At 44.8% G+C, this 25,660-nt stretch overlaps 3 protein-coding genes, 4 non-coding genes and 1 pseudogene across 7 annotated transcripts; all 8 read right to left on the bottom strand.

The window, feature by feature from the left end:
* Window positions 1–1,134: 1,134 nt before the first annotated feature.
* Window positions 1,135–1,999, bottom strand: LOC119303675. The gene is made up of 2 exons (XM_037580806.1): window positions 1,864–1,999; window positions 1,135–1,704 (listed from the first exon to the last, which is right to left on the bottom strand). The coding sequence occupies exons 1-2, from the start codon at window positions 1,934–1,936 to the stop codon at window positions 1,583–1,585; spliced, it is 195 nt and encodes a 64-aa protein (XP_037436703.1). The 5' UTR covers window positions 1,937–1,999; the 3' UTR covers window positions 1,135–1,582.
* A 183-nt stretch (window positions 2,000–2,182) lies between these two features.
* Window positions 2,183–6,184, bottom strand: LOC119303674 (putative D-cysteine desulfhydrase 1, mitochondrial). The gene is made up of 2 exons (XM_037580805.1): window positions 4,377–6,184; window positions 2,183–2,302 (listed from the first exon to the last, which is right to left on the bottom strand). The coding sequence occupies exon 1, from the start codon at window positions 6,147–6,149 to the stop codon at window positions 4,941–4,943; it is 1,209 nt and encodes a 402-aa protein (XP_037436702.1). The 5' UTR covers window positions 6,150–6,184; the 3' UTR covers window positions 2,183–2,302; window positions 4,377–4,940.
* A 2,206-nt stretch (window positions 6,185–8,390) lies between these two features.
* LOC119304746 lies at window positions 8,391–8,610 on the bottom strand. The gene has a single exon (XR_005148458.1). It is a non-coding gene; the product is annotated as a small nucleolar RNA U3 (small nucleolar RNA).
* A 3,723-nt stretch (window positions 8,611–12,333) lies between these two features.
* On the bottom strand, window positions 12,334–12,552 carry LOC119304749. The gene has a single exon (XR_005148461.1). It is a non-coding gene; the product is annotated as a small nucleolar RNA U3 (small nucleolar RNA).
* Window positions 12,553–13,785: 1,233 nt separating this feature from the next.
* Window positions 13,786–24,617, bottom strand: LOC119300283 (annotated as a pseudogene).
* Window positions 14,005–14,224, bottom strand: LOC119304747. Its single transcript, XR_005148459.1, has one exon. It is a non-coding gene; the product is annotated as a small nucleolar RNA U3 (small nucleolar RNA).
* On the bottom strand, window positions 17,458–17,681 carry LOC119304748. Its single transcript, XR_005148460.1, has one exon. It is a non-coding gene; the product is annotated as a small nucleolar RNA U3 (small nucleolar RNA).
* LOC119303673 lies at window positions 21,291–23,452 on the bottom strand. The gene has a single exon (XM_037580804.1). It carries the CDS (start codon window positions 22,537–22,539, stop codon window positions 21,661–21,663), a length of 879 nt encoding a protein of 292 aa, XP_037436701.1. The 5' UTR covers window positions 22,540–23,452; the 3' UTR covers window positions 21,291–21,660.
* Window positions 24,618–25,660: the final 1,043 nt, after the last annotated feature.

Raw genomic sequence — 25,660 nt, 5'->3', positions numbered from 1 at the left:
TTTTTGAAGAACGGGTTTATGCTCTTAGTTTTTATCATAGGTTAATGAATTTACAACACGGTAAAGGCAAAGCGCAAGTGAGTGAGCTGGTCATAGTGCGTGACGGGTCGTTGGTCTGCCGTGCAAAACTGCGCGTGCACCATGTAGATGGTGCGTGTGCTAATGTGCATGTGGGTCGCGACGTGTTGGTGTCATTTATAATAATGTACATGATTTGGGCTCTAACGGGGTGGAAAATCAGATGTGACGTGGAGGTTCTCATGTCTGCTCAAATCGCATTTTTTTGTTTTTGCAAACTGGCTTTTAAATTCCTTTAACACTTTTATTATGTTACTTCTCAGATTATGCAGGATGTGTAGGTCGATTTGTTAGCTAGCTTTAGTGTTAAATTAAAAAATGGTTAAGATTCAGTGCATTACTTTACAAATGTTGATATGAATGTCGTTGGCTCCGCCCCCTAGGTCATGTAATTTCGAGGCTTATAATTTAGTCAAAGTTGCTTGTAGCTTAGAGTGTGAACGAAATATGTGGCTCGCCTTCCCACAGAACATAGCTTGTGTCCCTGTGAACATTATGGTTGCTCTAAAAATAATAATTCTTTTGACTAAAGAAGTTGTTGTTTTTCTTTAAGGCCTCTTTGGATTATAGAAGGTTCATTTATGTAAAATATGCTCTTTTTTAAGAAATGATGGATTTTTTTTGCGGGTGAAGAAAGGATGGATTATGCTCTTTAAAAAAAGATTTATGCTCTTAGTATTCATCATAGATTGATGAATTTATAACGAGGCGTAGGTAAAGTGCAAACGTGAGTGAGCTGATCATAGCGCGTGATAGGCCGTTAGTCCACCGTGCAAACATGTGCGTGTGCGCTAGATGTCGTCTATGCTGATGTAACGGTGAACGTGACAACGTGCGTCGAGCCGTATTGGTGTCCTTTACAACAATGTATATGATTTTAGCTCTAAAAGGAGATAAATTCCGATGTGCCATGGAAGTTCTCAAACTTGTCTTTTAAATTACTTTCTTTTTGCCATGAACCAGCTTTTAAAATCCTTTAACGCTTTTATTCTGTTCTTAGATTATGCAAGACGTGTCGGTCGATTAGTTTGGTAGCTATTAAATAAATTATAAAAATGGGTAGAACCACCGCATTATTTTACAATCTTGACATCAATGTCTCTGCTATACAAACCCATACACAGCAATATAATACAAATATCCACAAACAATTGAAAGCGCAAACACACAACAAGCACACAAGTCAACCGAGAAATTATGACTGAGCAAAAAACAATGGAAAAGAAACCAAACTCAATACCATTAGGTAAGGCACCCAGAGCTTTCTATATACAGATACATCAGCTCAACCTCACACTCACATCAAAGCAAAGGCGACGTCTCAACCTCACCCACAAAGTCACAAGATGCACACATCAGACCGGTGTCACACACGCACACACACAAGGAAAGTATCTGCTCGTCTTTTCCCGGACGGCATTGCCATTGAAACTGTGCAGTTCCACACGAAAGATGATGGCCGCCGGCTCGACGGCGAAAACCGCGTGCCGCCGCCATGGCCGTCCTAGAGCTTCAGCTTCACCATGGCCGGGTGGCGGTGCGAGTCGACCAGGATGGACCACAGGACGTGCACATCTTCGTCCTCGCAGGACTTGACGTCCTTGTACAGGATCCTCATCCCCCTCCCTGCCAACAAGCACAACAATGTCAGTGCCTAGCAAACAACAATGGCACAAGGAAGAGAAAAACAGAGCCCCATTCCCCCCAACCCTCCACAATGCTACAACAGAAGAAATCAAGATTTCCACAACAAAGCAAAGAAGACGAGAAGTCGGTCGATCTTACGGTATTTGCGCGCCGAATGTGCGCGGACAATGATCTTCCTCAGGGGGGAGAAGAGGGAGCGGAGCCACCCCATGAGGAAGGCAGGAAGCCTTGATGATAGAGCCCGAGGGTTATGGCCTCATGGGGTGGGGTGGGGTGAAATGGGGGAGCAGAGCAGAGGCTGCAAGGCAGGGATGTATGTATGCAGGGGAGAGGAAACAAAAAGGGGTCTAGGTTAGAGAGGAAGTAACCATCAATCAGGCCCTGCTTTTTGGCACGAGGTGAAGTTCAGTGCACTGTACCCTTCTTCCCCTCCACCCCTGCCACATGTCTTGGGCTTCCTTCCTTGCAACCCAATCATGGTGCTTTTCAGCCATTTTGTTCTGGTATCTTGTCCCTTTCCTCTTCTTACTCTTCCTACCTCCTCCCCCTTTCGACAAGGCCGTGGCCGGCCCCAAACCTAACCATGAAAAAGAATCATGTGAGTGAGTGCTGCCAATTCTGAAATCTCCACAGCAAAAAACAAAACAAAAATCTGCATTTCGGCATCATCGCTATCATTACATAATCTATACTGGTGGAGGACTGCAGATGAACCTTCTTTTTCTCCTGGAATAGTAGCTGAATCAACTATTCTTAGTTTTTAGTAACGGCAGCTACACTTGCAGTGCAAGAGCGCACTTGAATAATGGTAGCTGGTTTTGGAATAGCATGGCAGTTCAATATTCATAGCTTTTAGTACAAGTATATATACGGTTGCTGATTTTGGGCGGTGCAATTTTACAAGTATGAAACATGATTTCACCTACTTCTAGGAGAATTGCAGTTCACACACATACACACACTTTACAAGTATGAAACATGAAAAAGAATAATGTGAGTGAGTGCTGCCAATTCTGAAATACCCGCGGCGATAACTGCATTTCAGCGCCATCACCATCGTAGTACTATATTATATACTGATGAGGACTGCACATGGACTTTTTAATTTTTCTTCTAGAATAGGAGCCCATGAACTAAATCTGTTAAACTTGTAGTGCAAGAGTTCACCTGAATACACTAGAAAACTGGTGGCTGGTCTTGGTATATCATGGTGGTTCAATATTCTTAGCTTTCAGTACAAGTAAATGGTTGCTGCTTTTGGGTGGCGCAAGATTACAAGTATGAAACATTATCTTGCCTACTTTTAGGAGTATCACGATTCACACATAGTATTGTTTAGCATAGTATGGAAGTCACTTAAGATTAATTAATTATGTGCTAAGCTTAAACTAACATTTTATTTTTAGATAGATATATTATGTCTAGTCACCAAACCTTTTCGCTACTGCAAGCCTCTCCTTATGTGAGAATTTAATATAAAATTCGCTTAATCAATACTAAAATGCAGTAAATCCCTCTTAATGATGTGTTACGCTCACGAGCTCGACCCAACATTCAGTACAAAGTATCTTTATTTGGGACAGCAAATTATATGTGTAAAATTAGCATGTTTCTAAGCACACATGTTTTTTTAAGGAAGACACCTCAGGGGTATTCATTGATTAGATAAACATGTTACATCCTTGATTATTTCAATCTCTAGATATGTGAAGGAATCCTGCACTAATGGCATGACCCACTTGTCTGATCGAAGAGATGGTTGGCCTGAGTTTCCATTCAACCGATGGCATTAGGAATATGTCGCATCGATTGCTTGAACAACAGCTATATTATCAGATAACAGGGTGCAGTTATTGATTTGAAGCTGATCGAACATATGTGTGGCTACAAGTAAAGCATGAGCTTCTGCATCAGCTACAGAGAAGCAGAGCTTGCACTTTGATACATGCAGAGATGCATGGCGTGTTGGCACAAATGTAAATTTCAAGACCTGCAGCATGAGATTGAGAAATAGAAGCAAGTTGCTGCCGGATGATGTTCACCGTCTGTCAGTCGATCTGCTCCATTAAATATAGATGGTACCAGCAAAACATTAGACTGGCAGGGGAGGGAGGTCTCTGCACAAAGGGCTAGAGCGTGAGAGCGACATGCGCATTAGCAGTGTGCAGAACAGAATGGATAGTGGTGTTTTCCCCCTTAAAACTTGGATCATTTCTAGCTTTCCAAATGTGCCAGAGAAGATAGAGGTCATAATCAATTACAGAAGACTCAGGTGCTTGAGAAAAGATAGTATGAATAAAACTAGCGCATGTGAAATTATCATCAGAGTGGGCCTCAGTTCAAAAGGATGGATAGAGTGAAACCAAATAGCTCTGGAGTAAGGGCAGTTGAAGAATTAGTGTTCGTCTGTTTCAAGATCTCCAAATCTATCGCAGTTGGGAGAAACTTTTTAAAATTCTCCCATGCAACAGCCAAAGATTTAGTAAGTGGTCTCCAAACAAAAGTTTGAACACTAGCAAGAACATTTTCATTTTTCCAAACTTGTTTAACAAAGCCGAGGCTAATCTGATTAAAGTTCATCTCAGTGATAGTATCATTTATTTTTGGTTAATGTAAGAAGATTCTGTAGGCACTTTGAGATGTACAGTTACCTGATTTGGAGGGTCTCCAGCAAACATCTTGCCCATGTTCCAAGTGCTCGTCCAGTGTTATATGAATACATTTAATCAATTTCCTTTAAGATATATGAATAGATTTAATCAATTTCCTTTAAGATAACCCCAGAATAGACAAGTTTTAGAATCATAATTTTACAATTGATGATAAGCTTTACCATAAATGATAAGACAAAATTTTCAAATGCATGACACAAAGGAACAGAACAAATTATTTGAAAGTCTATTATTAAAGGTACTATTCCATATTCTCTAAGAATTAGAGAAACTTTTAATACCACGAAACTCAACCTCAGTATTGATTTGTTAACCGCTAGCACTGCAGATCAAGTCATCCTGGCAGAAAAACACACAAATGAATTCCCGTAAAGTATCCCCTCCGTTCCAAATTACTCGTCGTGGTTTTAGTTCAAATTTGAACTAAAACCACGACGAGTAATTTGGAACGGAGGGAGTAGTATTCAAATGCTATGGCCGTGGCCTCGTGGTCGTGGGTGCACAAAATCAGGAACACTAGTCAAAAAAGATAAACAGCCAGTCCTAGTTGAGATTTGCATGGAGCACAGGTTCTTCAAGGTCCATTCTGCGCCAGCCCCCGGCCAAAGACGACAACTGATCCACCTTATCATACAACCCAAGGAGACCACCGGTGTGAACAAACAGGACCTTTCGCCCTTCCCACTTGGCTTGATTATCTGACATGTCCTTCAGCATACCGTAAGCCGCCTTCCCGGTGTAGACCGGATCGAGCACGATGCCTGTCGCCGCAGCGACATCCTTCACAAATCTAAGTTCATCACCCGTGCTCTTGGCATAACCCAAGCCCTTGGCATCTTCAATGCTGACTATATCATGTGAGTCCAGACCAGACTGAAGCCCATCGATCAGACCTTGAACACAGTCATAGAAGTATTTAGGGCCATAGCAGACAGAGAAGGCGTGGACTTTGGCCTTCAGGCTACTCAGCTGCGATCCCAAAGCGAGGCCGGCGACGGTTCCGCCGCTGCCGCACGCGACAACAATGTCATCAAACTGAAGACCACCATCAGATGACTGAATTTGTTCCTCAATCTCCCTTACTGCTTCGATGTATCCCCAATTCCCCAGTGCGTTCGATCCGCCGGCAGGGATCACGTACGGCCGCCGCCCCTCTTCCAGGAGCCTCTTCTTCAGCAGTTCGGTGAGAGCCACGCTCCCAAACTTCAAAAATTCTCTCTGCGAGACCAGGTCGATGTGCGCGCCCAGCAGCCTCTCGACGAGCAGGTTGCCGACCAGGCCGGGGTCCCGGTCCACGAGGAGCTTGGGGGTGCAGAGTATCAGATAGGAGTCGAGGCCGGCGTACTTGGCGGCCACGGCGGTGGCCCGGCAGTGGTTGCTCTGGATGCCGCCGGCGGTGACGACGCAGTCGGCGCCCCGCGCGGCGGCGTCCGCCACGAGGAACTCGAGCTTCCGCGCCTTGTTGCCGCTCAGCTGCATGCCGGCGAGGTCGTCCCGCTTGATCCACACCTCCGTGCCCTTGGGCAGGTTGGGCAGGTTCCACCGGTGGATCGGGGTCGGGAAGTGGCCGAGGGAGAAGGTGTGGGACGGGGCGTGGGAAAGGCCCGACGCCCAGGGCGGCAGCGCGTAGGGCTTGCTGGAGAGGAAGCCGCCGATCCGGGAGGCTGCAGCTGCGCTGGCTACGGTGGACGTACGGCGGAGGACGGCAGCCTGGGGAGAGAACGAAGGGAGGACGCAGGTGCCGAGCGCCATTGCTCCGGCGGCGGCGGATTGAAATCTCAGACCGATGTTCTCGTTTTTTTTTTCTTTTGAGTCAAAGAGCGATGTTCTCGTGGGTTTGTCCGTCGGGCCTGTCGCTCATGTGGGCTTTGGGCGACGTTTTTTACCGGGTTTGAAGCCCGGCCCGCCCAGTTTCCAGGGCGCCCACGCTTTTTTTTTCCTATATGCGGAGGCACGTGTCAGTTCACCATTGTCACATCGCAGCGGGACGAGGGCGGGGAGGCGAGCTGCCGGCGAGGGAACGAGGCAGGAAATGGAGGGGATGGAGAGGAGCACGGCGGGGGCTCCCCCATTGGCCCTGCCAAGAGCGAGTGGTGAGTCGCCGGCGAGGCAGGTACGGCGAGCCCCGCCTTTGCCCCCATTCGCTCAGTGCCTCGTCCCATCCGCCGGTAGTCGCCGCGGCTGGAGGCGCCGATGCGCGCCACCCAGTCGACGGGCACCATGGCTTGGTTTCCCCAGTCAGCCGTGTGCTTGGCCCTCCGTTCGGTTCAGGGAGCTTTGTTTCAGAACCTTGCTCCTCTGTTCGGTTTTGTGACTCAGTTCCAGATTCTTGCAAGGTTCGCCATGTACCCTGCTCCTGCCTTTGCCTAAGATGGGTCCATTTTAATTGAGGCAGACATGAATTTTTGGTACAGTTCCTAAATCTGCATCCAGAGCTCGATGATAGCATTCATGTGATGTGATCAGGCCTGAGTGTTGTAATCTGTTCCCTCCGTGTGTTTGATTCCTGCTGCTTAGTACAGTCATAACTGCTGAAAATATGGGCTGTACGAGTGCAGTATCTGGACAGTGCTGTTCTTACTTCTTAGACCAGAGTTGAGTGAAAGTTTCCTGTTTTACTTTCTGCTGCTACAAAAAAAACTGAACTGGGATCATTTTTATACAAAATGGAGCCGGTGGGAGAGCCCCTGATTATCAAGTAAAAAAAATTGGTAGAAAGCCAGCTAGAAGCAAGCTACAGTAACATATTGTGACTAGTGGTGGTTTTTGCCGGCCCATTTCATCTTGTTCATCGCGTGGACAGTAGATCATTTTTATCTTGTTGATGCTGCTATAGCAATGTGAAAGTGTAATGCTCGTGAGGCTATTTCTTTCATCTTACCAACTAGTTGCGTGGGGTTCATTTTGTTTTCTGGAGCGACTAACTAGTGTTAATCATTTTTAGGATAATTTCACCAATTTTACTCGCAAATCATATTTTTTTTGCTTACATAGTTTCTAGTACTGAACTCTGTTAACGGAATATAACTTGTTTTTTAACACGTTACTGTCCTTTTTCTGTGAAGAACTATACATCTGTATGGATTAATGCACAATCTTTCAAGTGGTGCTTGGTGCTTGCTGCTAGCTTTTGCTTCCTGTTTTTCTTTTTGATGGCCTAGTGCAACCATCTGTGCTACTAGTAGTTTTTGTGCAGCTTTCTTCATTTGCCTATTGCTAGTTCATTACAAGGGGAGTTTTGTTTTGCACCAATAGTGAGTAATCTTCCGTTAAAAAATCACTAGTCAGTAGGCGGTTTTTGGTCTCTTTGGCCTTTTGGTCACCAGACATTGCATTTTCTTGTTCTTCTTCTGCCAGTTATAACTTATTTAGAAACATGAAGTCTCAGCTCAGGTTTCAGACTCTTGTAATTTCATTTGCTTTTCATTACTAATATCCATTTGCTTTTCTGCCAGTTATAATTTTCTAGGAACATGAAGGCTCATATCAGATTTCAGTGTATTCTTCTTCAGCTATACTAAGCGCTAGGTCGAGTATCAATACGGCAGCACCCTACATGGAGAACTTACATACTGTTTTTCTAAGAGAAAAAATAGAAGTTTGAAGTGGAGGTGGTGCTGTCGGGCGAGGTCAGTCACCCACCAACTGTAGCCAGAGCTTCTGAGTTTTAATTACTAGTCCTTAGTCTTGTCAGTGTTCAGTCATGAGAGTTTAGCTATGTGCTAATCTTCAGACATTTTTCTCAGTTTTAGGATCAGTTTTTAGAAATTTTAGTTTAAAAAGCTTGTCATACTTTACAAGAATTCTTGATAAAACCGAGTTAGCGTATGTGCATAAAGTTGGTAACTGTTTAGTCCCCGGTCTTTTGTTCAGATTTCACTCTCCTTTTTTAGCCATCACTTTGTTCAGTAACTTAGAGTACTTAACTATCACTTCTTCAGTTATTTTGAAAAAAAGAGGCTGGCTTAAAAAACAGAAGGGAAAAATATTTGTAGTCTGTCAGACAACCTCTGGGCCACCCTGCACAGGTGTGAGCCAGGCAGGGACGATCCTCTACAGCCGTCGGATTGCCCCATCAGGGAAATCCTGGCCGTTAATCACGCTCTGGCCCAGAGGTCAGAATGCATCAACCAGACTGAAGTGCTTGCCTCCTTATTGGTAAAGGATGCAGCGGTACGAGCCTATAGAACAGATCCTGTTCAAGTAAGGTCGTGCTACCTGCTGCTGCGCCTCGGCTTATAAGCTGGTTCTGCTCCCTGTAAACTGGCGAGGTGGGACTAATGTTAGGCATGCTGCTGCACAGCAGCGCCAACGGCCAACGCCCCCTCGGTGCGAGCTTTTAGGACTGGTAAGTGCTGGCCCGTGAGGTTGGTGGGCTGCTGCCTGTTAGATAGACAGAGCCCGGCCCATCTGAGAAACATCAGTCTCGTATGGCTTTTCTTTCCTACCTCAAAAAAAAGTATGGCTTTTTTGTTTCCTTTTTCGTTGCATCAGCTTTCCATTTTTGTTACTAGTAACAGTTCAGAAGTTGTTCTCAAATGTTACAGTATCCACTTGTCACTTATTATTTCTCACAAATTATCAGCACGCTAGTCAATGTTAAAACTCTCCATGTCCTGAAAGTACGCGCCAACTAGAACAACAATTGTGCAGACCAGGCAATTTTGCATGACAGGTAAATATAATATGCACACATTACCTTGTGACACGGACGAGCCTTAATCTGTGGGAACTTGAACTCCGTGTGGTTTGGATTCATGCACTTGGTCTCTTCCCTTGTTGGAGTACCCCCAAGACCTGCGATCGCACTATGACTGAACATGTCATTGTAAAGAATGCAGGTCGCAGGAGAAAACAGTTCCAAATGTCGTACGTACTGTACAAGATTTCACCTTGATAATCTCAACCAGCTGATCAACTGAATTCTCACTAGCATTAGTGCGCACCTTTTCTTTTTGTTCTTACCAAGAATGTTTCGCATGTTATTTTCGCAATCAGCAGGACTCGTGCATTTAAATTTCTACCTAATTATAGAAGATAACTTACCAAGGCTTTTGCACGGCCAAAATCACAGATTTTGATATGTGGGTTAACCAACAGTGGAAAGCTTACTAGGTTAGTACAGAATGTACTAGTGGTTATTCAAATTTGATTTGAGAATGTTTTTCCTGATCTAAAGAAAGCTCAACTAGCCAAACAACCAAGCGGAATTTGGGGAAACATATGTTTGGGACAACATACTAAGCATAGAAAAGGAGGTTAAAAATCTCACGACAACGTTCTATGGTTTAATATCACGGTGGCGGCTTCTGGTGAATAACAGACACTCAGACAGAATACTAGGGCCATGCTACAGAGAAAGAGCTTCTTTTTACAGGATTATACCTGTGTTATGTGTAACAGGCAAATGCTGGAAACAAGAGATCGCTTGTTTTTCCTATGCCCATTTGCTAAAATGTGCTGGCAATATATTTGTCCTTCTTGGACATCAACCCAGTCAGATGTTCAGGAGGAAGTTGAGCAACTCAAGCATTTGATCAACCTACCTTTTATTTTTTGCGGGTTTTTATTTTATTGATTTCCTGAGCAATCTGGATTACCAGAAATGATTTCATCTTCAACCAAATTCCTCCAAATATGTATAATTGCAGACGGTGTTTCAAGGAGGAGATGAAATGGCCTACTTACAGAGCTCAGAGGAAGGAGTACAGTGGCGTGGCTCACTGGGTGGCAGCATTCAGATGATCTACACACCTTGTACCTGCTGTATTTTGTTGTATCTCTTGTTTATTTCTTGTAGTTTCCTTCGATTTTTTCCCTGTATAGCTCTTTATTTTCTTTTTAAGAATTCCTATTTGTACCATTTATTTGAAAATTAATAAAAATATGCAGCAGAGTCCAGAGTCCTGCTGTTTCCCTCAAAAATATCACGGTGGCAGATGCCAACACAATTATATTACAGGAACAATGGTTAGACGACTTATAACAATCACATATTGTGCTAATACTCGGTATCAAAAGGAAACTGAAGGAACAACTCTGCTGCATGGCCAGGACATTACATTTCTGACTTGAACAACTACAAAGAGCAGACAGATTACAAATGTATGGAGAATTCCCTAACTAAAATTTCATCTGTAGCAAGAAAAAAATCAGCAGAATCACGCATTAGTTGAAGCATACAAATAATAAGGATGCACTAATGTGCAATTCATCAGTTATATTATCGTAGTCCCTAGAGATAAACCTTCATACTTCCACAAAAATGTGCACATACTTATCTCAGAAAAAAATGATAGCATCTCATCGCCTGCGTGATATACTGATATATACTAAGAAAAGAGAACCTTACAATTAACTAAACATACAAGAAGAAAGTTGTACTAGAAAATAAATCCAAAGACAGTAGAACTGACAGACTAGCTCAGCTGTATGCTTGAATGTCTCAGAATTCATTTTAGATTGTTAGTGAAGCCACTAATCTGAAACTTGTAGAAAGGTCCCAATACAGTACTCAACTATTGGAACATAAGTTTAGAGCAGGCCTGAGGACAAAAAAGTGCTGCAACTAAATAGGGAACATATCATATACTGATGTATTTAGTAACCAAGGAAATTCTGTAGCATGAGCTCCACATGACAGCATGTAGATAATTTTGGTAACATGTATGCCTAGTGCAAAGATTAACAGTAGAATAGTTTTTTGTAAAAAAAGTGGAGATGGAGGACAATTGTGTAACTGTAAAGCATAACATCTCGTTCAGAAAAAGGACTGCCAAGTCATATCAGACCTGATAAGTCTATAGTTTGGCATAAATGAGGGGCACTCTTTGATTCATTCTGTTGTACTGTCTTTTCATCCGGTTTACTGGCTCTGGAACGAACTCAAGGACAAGATTAAGATAAAGCCCATCCCCTTTAGTGGTTAAAAAAGGTACTGCTTAAGACCGACAATGTCAGGATGGTCAAGCATATACATAATTTACAATTCCCTGTTTTTGTACCAGTTATCTTGAAGAATCTTTTTTATGGCAACAACTTCTCCCGTTTCCTGACGTTTGGCCTGAAGAGTTGACAATAACAGGTTATATGCCTTCGACAATCAGTTGAGCATAGAGGCCAGTTTAGAAAATACAAAGGCCAGAAGTTTCCCTGAAATACAACCCCAAAAGAACCAGTTCCCTGAAATACAACCCCAAAAGAAGTTTCCCTGACAGAAGTTATCATCAGAAGTTTCCCTGACAGACTATTTCATTAACCGCCATATCAGCAAATTTTGCTTCACAGCCACAATGTAGATTTTAGAGATTAATGTAGCATTGCGTTTACCTGTTTAGTGTTTAGGCAGACCATTTTCGGCCAAGGATTGTGGTTGCAATTATGTGACCAGCTTCAGCACCAGAATCTGCAACCTTATCTGGCTCAGTGTCCAGGAAATGAAGAATTGAGTCACTTCATCTAGAAACAAGGTACAAACTTGATCAACAATTTTGCCTAGGCTTTGTGTGAATAATGAGCCATAACAGGGCGAAGCCAGATCAGAAAACCATCCATTCCCAGGATGTAAAAGTCACTGCAAATCTATGGTAGAGTGAACCAATAGTTTTTCTTTTCTTTTGGCAAATCAGACATGCTTGCAACGAAATAATGAATCATTACACACAGACACACACCACACACACACACACACACAAAATTAGTTCTTCAGATTTTCTTGTCATCCAGCCATTAGTTATTCAGATTTTCTTGCCACCGTTATATTATGAGCTATATACTCATGTCATAGATAATTTGAGATGTGTGATTGCAAATAGAATATGTGGTTAAAACTGTCCGAAAATGGAAACGTAGACAATGTATAGGAGACTGAATGTAAAAAGATACTGAAAAAAGATGCTGGCTAAAAACGAGCACAAGGCAAAAAAAAAGATTGTGTAGTCTGTCAGACAGACTCTGAGCCACCCTGCACAGGTGTGAGCCAGGCAGGAACGATCCTCTACAGCCGTCGGATTGCCCCATCAGGGAATCCTGGCCGTTAATCACGCTCTGGCCCAGAGGGCAGAATGCATCAACCAGACTGAAGTGCTTGCCTCCTTATTGGTAAAGGATGCAGCGGTACGAGCCTATAGAACAGATCCTGTTCAAGTAAGGTCGTGCTACCTTCTGCAGCGCCTCGCCTTATAACCTGGTTCCGCTCCCTGTAAACTGGCGAGGTGGGACTAATGTTAGGCGTGCAGCTGCGCAACAGCACCCCCTGGGAGCTTTTAGAAGGTCTCGTGGGTGGGTGTGCTGTGCTGGCCCGTGAGGTTGGGCCGATGCCTTCTGAGTACACAAGCCCGGCCCATCTGAGGAATGATTTTCTTGGTGGGGATATCTGAGAAATTCTAAATTGTTTGACGAGCCTTAACTTCTCACAGTTTATCAGCACACTTCTCAGTGTTAAAGCTCTCGCTGTTCCAAAAGTATGTGCCAACTAGAAAGCAATTGCTTTCAAAAAATAAAAATAAATTAGAACAGCAGTTGTGCATGACACATTACCTTGTGCCACGAACCTTAATTTACGGGAACTTGAACTCCGTGTAGTTTGGATTCATGCACTTGATTAGAAAAGGAAAAGTAGAGCTGCACCCACCTTACTGGCTAGTAACACAATGCAGATGACTAAAAGAATAAGAAAAATACTGCAGGAGAGCACCAAGAAACCACACAAAGGAAGTCACAAGATGATCATTTTCGGAGATCTATAAAAATGGTACCAACCAAATTGCACACAATACGGTAATCTTCAGTTCCCTCCGTTCCAAAATAGATGACTCAACTTTGCACTAACTTAGGTTTTAGCATTTGAACTCCATGATCCTCAGATGGATCATCTGTCTCCTGCAAAAGATGGGCCTATTCAGATAACTAGAGGTAAGCACAAAAGGATTGTCATCAATGTAACAGACCTTAAAACCTCCACTTTCGCACATGGACCAAAGTTACATTGTGATAATTTTTGTTACTGATCATAATGGAACAAAGGGGAAGAGCCATCATTAGACAATACTGTTACCATAAACAAATACCAAATATAAATCTGAACTCTCAGTATATACCTTACATCATGACAGCATTCTTTCTTAGAGCATTGCCATAGTTCAACTACTTGGAGCATTAGAACCGATCTCACTTAAGGCACAAACACAGGGAGAGGGGAAGAGATGACAAAAACAGACTGGAATATCACTGGAACTTGCCAGACAATTCAAACACATCGTTTATGAAGATGACAAACCGAAAAGGAAAAAACTTGCCAGTTATGTTTGTCTTTCATGAGTTTCATCCCTCAATCTTCAGTTATCGTTCCCTCTGTATATATTTGATTACTCTTCAGTTCCATCCGTGTTCATTTTCTGATAGGCGACGCCAGTGTGGCCGAGTTCAGGAAGGAGAACGCGACGGGGGTTGTTCGAGGTGCAAGTTCCAGGTCAGATGCGCGCTCAAGCTGCAGCTGCAGCTCGTGCCGGCAGACGTCGTGTTCCAGGAAGTCAAGTGCAGCTCGTTCTGCAGATTATTACAGAGACAACTGCAGTCTAAAAAAAGAAGTGAAAAAAAAAAGATTTGTAGTCTGTCAGACAACCTCTGGGCCACACTGCACAGGTGTGAGCCAGGCAGGAACGATCCTCTACAGCCGTCGGATTGCCCCATCAGGGAAATCCTGGCCGTTAATCACGCTCTGGCCCAGAGGTCAGAATGCATCAACCAGACTGAAGTGCTTGCCTCCTTATTGGTAAAGGATGCAGCGGTACGAGCCTATAGAACAGATCCTGTTCAAGTAAGGTCGTGCTACCTCCTGCCGCGCCTCGGCTTATAAGCTGGTTCCGCTCCCCGCAAACTGGCGAGGTGGGACTAATGTTAAGCGTGCAGCTGCGCAGCAACGCCCTCGATGGGAGCTTAGAAGGGCTGACTCGTGGGTGCTGGGCTGCTGGCCCGTGAGGTTGGGCTCCTGCCTGCTGGATACACAGAGTCTGGCCCATCTGAGAAACATCTATCTCGTGTGGCTTTTTCGTTTCCTTTTCGTTGCATCATTCGTTGTAACTTATTTTCCTTTTTGTCAAAAGTATTTGAGGAATGCTTTTTTTGGCCGGATTATCTGAGAAACTCGTCTACTAAAAAAACTGAGAAACTCTAAATTGATGAGCCTTGATTTTCTCAAGGTCGGCGGCCTCCTCCATGCTCCCTCCAGGGTGGGGGTGGGGGTGGGGGTGCCTGCCCGGTGACATCGGGTAGCGGTGACGATCTTCGACTGCAGGCGCATGGCGACAGGTTGTTGTAGATTGGAGCGGTGGTGCAAAGGGGGCGGAGCGAGTCACAGGGATCCGATGGAATTGGGTGCTTGGCAGCCGGAGGTGCCGGTTGCCATGCCCCCCCCCCCCCTGGATCTAGAGTGTCCATTTCTAATGGGAAGACGCCCTCCTCTCCCGGTAGTACTACTCCCTTCGTTTTGAATTACTTGTCGCAGAAATGGATGTATCTAGATGTATTTTAGTTTTAGATACATTCATTTCTGTGACGAGTAATTTGAAACGGAGGGAGTAGTTGGCAATTGGCAAGTGACGCGGTTGGCCGCCGGAGCAGCGGTTGAACTTGGTCCTTCTGCTAGGGCTGGTTGCTCTCCTGCGCGTGCTCCGGGCCCTCTCTGTCCATGTCGAGGTGGAGGCTCGTGGCTTGGTTGGGGTGGCGGACACGTGTTTTGGCGTCGGTGTTGAGTTGTCTGAGGATGCCGGGGCAGCGGCCCCGGTTGGCGGGATCCACGGTGGGCTTTCCGGCAGGCTCCATGGTGGCAGTGGTGCCTTCACCTCTTGGCCGTGTGGGCGGCAAGGGTGGCAGAAGGCTCTAGCCTCCTCTGTTGGTGCCCTAATCTGGTGGGGTTGGCCTGACTCTCGTTGTGGTGGTGACCAGGGCACCTCCTAGTGAGATTGGCGAGTTCCTGAACGAAAGCTTCGCACTTGGCGCCAGCACCGGCGGCGCCCGCGGGTGTCGTTATCTTCTTGAAGACGTAGTCGTGGGTCTTGTTCATGTGCCAAGCCTCCGGGTGAAAACCCTTGTTTGTACTCAGACTCGGCAGCGCCAACGCATTGCGCCGTCACCCTCCTGGGGGTGTTGCCATGGAGTTTTGATGTCGTCGGTCGGTCCTAGGTGAGGCATTAGGCTAGCTATAGGCTTCTTGTTATATCTTTCTATCTGCTTTGTAAGAGGGCCATGTATTGTACCGTGTTGTTGTTTTATATATAAAGTGGGGCGAAAGCCTGTTTCGAGAATTTTCTCGCAGTTTATCAGCACCCTAGTCAACGGTAAAGCTCTCCCTGTTCCGAAAGTATGCGCCAACTAGAACAGCAATTGTGCAGACCAGGCAATTTTGCATGACAAACACAATACATGCACATTACCTTGTGCCACGGACGAGTCTTAGTTCGGGAGAACTTGAACTTCGTGTAGTTTGTATTCATGCACTTGATCTCTTCCCTTGTTGGAGTACCCAAGACCTGCGACCCACTATTATGACTGAACAAATGTCTTCTTTTTTAACTTATGACTGAACAAATGTCATTGTAAAGGATGCAGGTCGAGGGAGAAAACAGTTTCAAATGTCATACAAGATTTCACCTTGATAAGCTCAACCGGCTGATCAACTCCACTTTCTCCAGGAAAAAGAGGCTGCATTGATGAATGAATATTATGAAGCTAGAGAATAAAATAAAAGACTACATGCATGAACAGAACCTGTCCGAGAAGCAGCTCTGCCATGACACAGCAGATATTCAGTCTGCCGTGAAGAAAACCACAACAAATCAAATGGCAGCGGTATATTCAGTTGCACCAAATTTGTTCTGGTGCTATGTAATATCTTGAGAAAATGTAGGAGATATTCAGCTCTCACTTGACCTGCATATATGCAAAACATTACTTTCAAAACAATTTGGAAATCTCACTCACGACTGAGGATTTCGCGTGTTACTTGGTTAAGCTTCCTAGACACCTGACGCGGCATGTTTGGCACCTGCACCCCTCTTTTTTACAGGACAGGCCACAAATCCAGCAGAGAGCACAAAAAAAAACATAAGTAGGATCTCCATGGAATACACCTTGGAAACAAGATCTATTTCTTGTTTTCCAAGTAGTCCACAGAAGGCCAGCAGCACCGGCAGAAACAATAACTCTGTCTTTGCCAGTTGCCTTTACCTGTTTAGGCAGACCATTTTGGCCACGGATTGTGCTTGCAAATATGTGACCATATTCAGCACCAGAATCTGCAACCACATCTGGCTCGGTCTCCTGCAAATGAAGAATTGAGTCACTTCATCTAGTAAAACAGGGTGCTTATAGACGTCATGATGTCAAACAGGGCGAAGCCAGAGCATAAAATACACTGCAAATCTGCGGCAGAGTGAGTCGCATACTTTCTTTTTGCGAAGCACATATGCTTGCAACGAAATAATGATTCATTACACACACACGCAAAATCAAGCAGAGCCATATTCACTATTCAGGGAGGGCATATACCCTGTCTGCATTCACTACAAATGCAAGCTTTTATAAAGCTTCAAATATATTTGCAACTGACGAAATTGTAGCTACAATAAATCCCCAAATGAATGGACAGGGACTAACAAACAGCACATTGTGTCCAAAAGAAGCGAACCAACCACCAAAAAAAACATGTCATACTTTACGAAAATTCTTGATAAAATGGAGTTAGCATATGTGCATAAAGCTGGTAACTGTTTAGTCCAGTCTTTTGTTCAGATTTCACTCTCCTTTTTTAGCCACATCACTTTTTTTTCCTTAATTCATTGTTCTCTCTTTGTTCATTACCTTAGTTATCATCAGTATTCTTATTATTCTTCATTTTTGGTCTTCTTTATCTATAAAAGTGAACGGGGGGAGAATGTAGAATGAGTGATTGCAAAAAGATAATTTGAGATGTGTGATTGCAAATAGAAATACATACTGAATGTAGAATGAGTGACTGAAAAAGAGACTTAAAAAACGAGCACAAGGCAAAAAAAGATGTCGTAGTCTGTCAGACAACCTCTGGGCCACCCTGCACAGGCGTGAGAGAGCCAGGCAGGAACGATCCTCTACAGCCATCAGATTGCCCCATCAGGGTAATCCTGACCGTTAATCACGCTCTGGCCCAGAGGTCAGAATACATCAACCAGACTGAAGTGCTTGCCTCCTTATTGGTAAAGGATGCAACAGTACGAGCCTATAGAACAGATCCTGTTCAAGTAAGGTCGTGCTACCTCCTACCGCGCCTCGGCTTATAAGCTGGTTCCGCTCCCCTTAAACTGGCGAGGTGGGACTAATGTTAGGAGTGCAGCCACGCAGCTCCCCCTCGGTGGGAGCTTTTTGGGTGCTGGCCCGTGAGGTTGGGCTGCTGCCTGCTGGAAACACAGGCAGAGCCCGGCCCATCTGAGAAACATCTTTCTCGCCTGGCCCTTTTTTCTCATTGCATCAGCTTTCCATTTTTGTCCGTTGTAATTTATTTTCTTTTTTGTTAAGTATCTGAGGAATGCTTATTTTGGTGCCAATGTTAAAACTCTCCCTGTCCCGAAAGTACACGCCAACTAGAACAGCAATTGTGCAGACCGGGCAATTTTGCATGACGGGTAAAATATGCACACATTACCTTGTGACACGGGCGAGCCTTAATCTGTGGGAACTTGAACTCCGTGTGGGTTGGATTCATGCACTTGATCTCTTCCCTGGTTGGAGTACCCCAAGACCTGCGACGCATTATGACCGAACATATCATTGTAAAGAATGCAGGTCGCAGGAGAAAACAGTTACCAAATGTCATACTGCAAGATTTCACCTTGGTAATCACAACCGGTTGATCAACTCCACTTCCCCCCAGGAAAAAGAGGCTGCATGGATGGATGAATACTATGAGAACAAGCTAGAGAGTAAAATACTCCTTCCATCCCAAAATAAATGTCGTTGATTTAGTACAACTTTGTACTAATGTTCTACTAAATCAGCAACACTTATTTTGAGACGCAGGGAGTAAAAGACTATATGCATGAATGAAAAAATCTATGGGGGAAGCAGTTCTGCCATGACAGAGCAGATATTCAGTCTGCAGTGAACAAAACCACAACAAAATAATGGCAGTAGTACATTCAGTTGCACCAAATATAGTTCTGGTGCTCGGTAATATCTTGAGTAAATGTAGGAGATATATGCAAAGCATTACTTTGAAAACAATTTAGAAATCATCATTTCTGGGTAGGTTACTGGCATAAGTGCACACCCTTTTTTTTGTTCTTATCAAGAAAGTTTAGCATGTTCTTTTCGAAATCAGCAGTACTCGAACATTTAAATTTCTACCTTATTATAGAAGATAACTTACCAAGACTTTTGCACTGCCAAAATCACAGATTTAGATTTTGAGCTCGTGTTATGTGGGTTAACCTACAGTGGAAAGCTTACTAGGTTAGCAAAAATGTATTACTCCTTGGAGTAGTGGTTATTCAAATTTGATTAGTAAATGTTCTTCCAGATGTAAAGAAAGCCCAACTAGCCAAACAATTCTGCAGGATTTGATGGAAGATATGTAAAACACAACAGCACAACATATTAAGCATAGAAAAGGAGGTTAAAAATCTCACTAGAATGTTCTGTGGTTTGATATCATGGTGGCAGATGACAACACAATTATGTATATAAGCAAGTGCTCGGCATATCTGCAAAGTTACGAGGTTACAGGAACAATGATTAGACGACTTATAACAATCACATCTTGTGCTAATACTCAGTATCAAAAGAAAACTGAAGGAACAATTCTGTTGCTTGGCCGGGGCATTATATTTCTTACTTGAACAACTACAAAGAGCAAACAGGTTGCATATCTATGGCAGAACTCATTAACTAAAATTTTATCTGTAGCAAGAACAAAATCAGCAGAATTAAGCGTTGATTGAGGCATGTAAACAATAAGAATACACTAATGTGCGTTTCATCGGTTATACAGTAGATGGTTTATCGTAGTCCCTAGAGATAACCTTCGTACTACCACAAAAATGTGCAAATACTAATGTCAGGAAAAAAATGATAACTTCTCATGGCCTGTGTGGTAACTAAGAAAATGGAACCATAAGTTTAGAGCAAAGCACTTTCCACTCATTCTACAGCAGACCATGAGTCCAGCAGAGAGCACCAAGAAAACATAACATTAGTGGGATCTGCAGGGAATGAATTATTTTTGTTTTCCAAATAGTCGAAAGAAGGACATCAGTACCAGCAGAGACTATAACTCTGTCTTTGCCAGTTGCCTTTACCTGTTTATGCGCACCATTTTGAACACGAATTGTGGTTGCAATTATGTGTCTTGCTCAGTGTCCTCCAAATGAAGAATTGATTCACTTCATCTAGTAAAACAGGTGCTTATAGACGTCATGATGCAAAACAGGGCGAAGCCAGAGCATAAAACCATGCATTCCCAGGATGTAAAACACACTGCAATCTGTGGCAGAGCGAATCACATTTTTTTTCCGAATGTCATATGCTTGCAATGAAATAATGATTCATTACACACACATGCAAAGTCAAGCAGAGCCATATTCACCATTCAGGGAGGCCATATACTCTGTCTGCATTCACTACAAATGCAAGCTTTTATAAAGCTTCAAATATATTTGAAACTAACCAAATTGTAGCTACAATAAATCCCCAAATGTATCGACAGGAACTAGCAAACAGCACACTGTGTCCAAAAGAAGCGAATCGTCAGCAAGTCGTTTAGCCACCAAAAACTGTCCATATGGAATGGTCTCAGTGCACGTTAAATAAATCTGGTTATGAAGCCTCTATTGCAATTTAAAAGACTGAATTGATAAGTTTGAGGTTGATCCAGACAGATGAAACAAGGTAACCAAAAAGAAGGAAGCTTTGCAGCCCAATCTATGTTAACCACACAATGTTCCACTCAAGTCTATCTATGCACACAGAGTAGAGAGAGATACAACAAACCCCAAAGGAGTATCTTTACAATATCCATATAAACAAACCAATGAAAACCAAATGCCAACCTACAGCATAGTTAATTCATGTCTAGCCTGGTTTAATAGTACTCAGCCCGTTTCAGAGGCCCATGATTTTGACTGACGTTTAAAAAAACGTGTATAAAGCGATTGATGAACCTAAAATTTCTGTTGGAACGGAAGCATCAAGTGAATTAAATGCAATAAGGATAATTACAAAATGCAAACAGGAAAAGAAGATATAAAGTGGTGTCCTTATCAGAAAGAGAGAGAGAAAAATCAGGCTCTCTGATTTGAATGTACTGTGTATGATTCGGGATAATACGCTATTTAATATCTCAAAACACAGCTGAAGTGGTCCAGCAAGCGGAAAGGCTGCTTAATTCTATTGATCATCATAGCCGATGTGGCGATGTCAATGCAACCTCCTCACTTAGGGAAAATAAAAAGTAGAGCTGCACCCACCTTACTGGCTAGCCACACAATGCAGATGACTACAAGAAATAAGAAAAGTACTGCAAGAGAGCACCAAGAAACCACAGAAAGGAAGTCACAAGATGATCATTTTGGGAGATCTATAAAAATGGTAGTACCAACCAAATTGCACAGAATATGGTGATCTTCAGTAAGTTTTATCATCTGAGCTCCATGATCCTCAGTAGGATGATCTGTCTCCTGCAAAAGATGGGCATATTCAGATATCTACAGATAAGCACAAAAAGGACTGTCATCAATGTAACAGACTTGATGCTCAAGCAATCCATGTGTCTTGATTCCTTAAAACCTCCACTTTTGCACATGGACCAAAGTTACATTGTGATAATATTTGTTACTGATCATCAGGGAACAAATTGGGGAACAATCATCAGACAATACTGTTACCATACACAAAAATTATAAATCTGAACTTTCAGTATACACACATGACAGCATTCTTTCTTAGAACATTGCCATAGTTCAACTACTTGGAGCATTGGAACCGATCTCACTTAAGGAACAAAACACAGGGGAGGGGAAGAGATGACAAAAACAGACTGGAATATCACTGGAACTTGCCAGACAATTCGAACACATCGTTTATGAAGATGGCGAAACCGAAAAGGAATAAAATAAATTGAAAGAACATATATTGGAGTTTCCCATAGCACTCGGAAGAACAGACAGACACTGAATGGAACATCTTGTTAGCACTGGAAAGGAGGCGGCCGCAGAAGCAACTTATGATCTGCAAGCACCTACTCAATCTTCCATGCATGTAGGATGAGCGAGAAGCCGAGGCCCTGCAGCTGGGACTCCCTAAAAATCTGCGAGTACGACCACGGCATCGACTTCTCGGGCGCCTGGCATGTCTGGAACATGAACACCGCGTTGCTCGCCGTCGTCGGCCCGAAGAGCCAGCTGTGGACGTCCCAGAACACCTCCACCGGCAGGCCGTCGACGAGGATCGTCTGGTTTCCCCTGAACTTCCATGCCAGCCTCTTCACCTGCATCACCGGCTTCTTGTCGATGCGTATCTCAAGGCACGGGTCCTTGAGGCCGACGGTGTCGCACTCTATCACCAGGTCGTGGAACTGGCCATTGTCGCAGAACTGCGCCTTGGCGGAGTAAATCTTCTTGCCGTAGATGTGCTCCTTCCTGGCGACGAAGGCGGCGTTGAGCGCCGGCCGGTTGGCGCCGGTCTTGCGGTAGGCGTCCTTCTTCATGTCGCCGAGCAGGAGCGCGAGCTCGAGGTCGGAGACCAGCGCGACGTAGAAGCTCTCCAGCGGCTCCGGCCCGGCGCCGAACCTGGCGGCGGAGAGGTCCCAGAAGATGTCGACCTTGCCGCCGTCGACGTCGAGGCTCTTGGAGCCCTTCTTCTTGGAGAAGAGCCAGGGCTTGATGTCCGCCTTGCAGAGGCTCTGGCCGGAGAGGCCGTCGACGGCGACGCTGAGGCCCTGCCCCATGAGGCTCTTGCTCCAGGTGACGGAGACGACGCAGGGCCGGCCGGCGAGCTGCGTCTGGTAGAGGCAGGTGACCAGGTTCTGCGCCGCGCCCTTGCCGGCGCTGCTGGAGGAGGACGCGGCGTCCGCGATCTGGACGCCGCTCTCCCCGAAGCAGGACGGGAAGTCCCTCATGGCTCGCCCGCGCCGCGCTTTTCACCAAACACCTTGCGTGCGTGCGGCCCCCGCTCAGAGCTCGGCGGAGCTCCCCGCAATGCCGGACAGGGGGAGCGGCGGCGCGCGGCACCCTCCTGCCCGCAGCCACACGGATTGCTGCCGCGGGGGATTTGTCGATCCGGCGGCAGGTGGGCGCAAGATCCCCCCGCCTTTACTGCCGAAAGCGGCACCGCCCGGAAAGCAAGCGCCCCAATCGATCCGGCAGCAAGCTTCCACCTTCACCCCCGTCGACCGCAATCAAGCTCGGGGGGGCATGCCCGGAGCTCGCACCTTCACCGCAGAAGCCGCCGAGGGGGGTGTGGAGAGGGGAGCAAGCTGGAGTGGGGAGAGCACCAGCAAGCAACCAAAGCCAAAGCCAAGCAGCAACCACTGCAGTATCTAGCTAGCTAGCGGCCAGAGGAGGGAGGCGAGGGGAGGGACGAGGGGGAAGAGCGAGGAAGCAAGCAGAAGCAGCGGCCAAGAAGTGAGAACAAGTAGTAGTAGTAGGCGAGCGGCAGTGGTGAGGGGGAAGGGAAGGGAAAGGAAAGGAAGGAGACAAAAGGTCCGGGGGGATCAAATCAATGGGGGCAGCCCTACCAGACAAGGCAACAACGCAGCACGACACGCAGCGCTCACTGTCAGCCAGCCAACTCACGCTCACGGCGGAAGACGGAGGGAGGAGGAGGAGGAGCAGGTGCCATGCCATTGCCATTGCCATTGTAGTAACTGCTGCCATTGCCCATGGTTTTCTTTTCTTGCGCGCTTGCGTGCGTGCCACTACAGTACAGTTTCAGTTGGCACTGGCCGAAGGTTGGGAGGGACATTGCTGTTGAGACTTGAGACAGCAACAAAGGAAAAAGCAGGGGGAGTTTCTGATCCTTTTTTTACTGGCGTTGGATGATATCTGGATCGGTGGGCTGAATGAGGAGGATGAGGCGGGAGATTCCTGAGGTGCGTGCGTGGAGACAATTGTCTCTCATGCCAATTTGCTGCTTGCAACCTTCCAAAAAGATTTTGGCCCTCTCTTGTGTGTGGTGGAGTACTTTCTCCTCTTGGGTTTTTGCTCTCTCTTGAGGTCTGCTGCCTTTGCCATGAGAAAACCAGCAGCAGCTTTTTGAAAAATGTTGGGAGTTGTGGGAGGAGGACAGGTTCACATGCACTGCAGTGCAAAATGACTCGAGTCTGTACCCTGCTACAGCGAATGCAGCCAGTGTTTACTCCATGCACGGCTGCCCTGCGCCCATCTCTTGATGTCCCTTTTCTTTTCTAGACCAAAATTTAATTAGTTGTAATTTCTTCTTCTAGCGAGAGAGAGAGAGAGAGAGAGATTTTAATTTTTTTGTAAAAAAATGTTTGGCCACTTGGTTGATTATAGTACAGTGGGTGCAAGGTGGCTCTAGTACTTGTGTTTGTAGGTGATGATGCCTCCAAATAAATCAAATAAAAACCAAAGGCAACTTGAGAATTGCCCTGCCATTGTCACCCAATTTTTTTTTTAATCAGAGATGGTGTATACTTACATGTCGACACATGCTTTCTCAATTATTGCCCTCACATCAACTGCTTATACATCATCACATTATTGTATTTTTTTCCGTACATGCACTCCATGATTGGGTCATCGGGTGTGTGTGCGCAGCTTAGAATTCCACTGCATACAATAGTGCCTCCCCAAATTTGACTTTAGATCATGTGAAGCAACCAGTGATGCCGGTCCCACCATACAAAATATTTTATACCACATGTGGCGTATAATATTGGGTTTTTTCTACTAGTGAATAAATAGGTGAAGAAATGGATTGAAAAAACAAATCAAACTGGCGCTTAATTTTCTTTTGGAGCAACAAACCAAAACCGCTGGCCCAGAGCCCAAAAGTGACGTGAGGTAACTGACATCAATGAGAAGGACAACGGTTTTCCTGGGCCTGGGCCCCGCCCATCTCACCCGTTAACTGCACACCCACGAGCTCGCATTTACTCACCTCCTGGCGATCCAAGTACTCACTCCTCTTTCCTTTCTCCCTCTGCTTCCTCTCCACGCAAAGGCACGCGACCATGACGATGTCTTCGCATGACCATATTGGCAAGTGAAATTGAAAGGATGTAGGGCCGTCTGATAGAAACGGGAGGGGAGGTGGATGCACATATTACTTGCATTTAAAGGAAAAGATATTTTAGAAATTCTGAAAGTCCAAAAAGGCCTACTTATATTACTAGAATGAATTATATATATAGAAACTAAAATTTCTCATGGGACTTTTTGTTGATCTGCAATCTGCATGGAGAAGACAAAGACCTGGAGCTAGAAAATCATTATTAGGGCACTCCAAAGTTGACCCGCAAATGTCTCTGGTATATGTCCATTTTTATGTCCGAACGTGGTCCGCGGACATTGCGGGAGGGAGTCATCCAATGCTAATCACAAAGTATCCGGACAGAGAAAAATAGTAGGTGGGGACCATGCATGTGGTGACTTTGAGAATCCGCTTTGGAGATGCCCTTAGGTGATGTAAGTTTTTTTTTGAAACCTGAACTGTAGGACAATAGTTATAAGGTGATTTTCATTATACAAAAATAATATTTGCAAAAGGAGAAAAAAATATAAAAAGAAGTAAAAAAGAAAGTAATTATCCAGTACCCTCTTGTAAGTTTTCCACAGTATGAATGCAATGTAAATTGCACTACCATAGAGTGCTCTGCTGTCAACCTACCTGAGCACCAGAAAGCGTGCAAAGTTCCGGATTCATGGTACATCATCATGTGTAATCTAGGTAGGAATGTGCTGTGTACTAGTAGTAGTAGTAGAATAATGCAGACCCGTGGTTGTCCCTTTGCTTTCTGACGCGCTGGCAAATTTGGCACGATGCCACCTACACCCTGCATGCCCAGCTTTCCTTTGCATGCAAATCTGTGTACGGCCGAGCTGGGTTGGGTATCTCTGATGCCTGCATCCAGAAAACGTTAGTGGGATAGAGTTATTTTGGGGGGTGGCAAGAAGATTGTGTTGCTGTGTCCTTTAAAAGAAAAGATATGTTGGTCCTTCGAATAATAGAGACAATTCATGGCGGGTCGAGGGGATCATAATATGGCCGCCACTATC

The sequence above is a fragment of the Triticum dicoccoides genome, chromosome 5A (genome assembly GCF_002162155.2).
Source record: "Triticum dicoccoides isolate Atlit2015 ecotype Zavitan chromosome 5A, WEW_v2.0, whole genome shotgun sequence".
Lineage (NCBI taxonomy): Eukaryota > Viridiplantae > Streptophyta > Magnoliopsida > Poales > Poaceae > Triticum > Triticum dicoccoides.
Note: the sequence above shows the minus strand (reverse complement) of the source record. Positions and strands in the feature narration are given on the sequence as shown.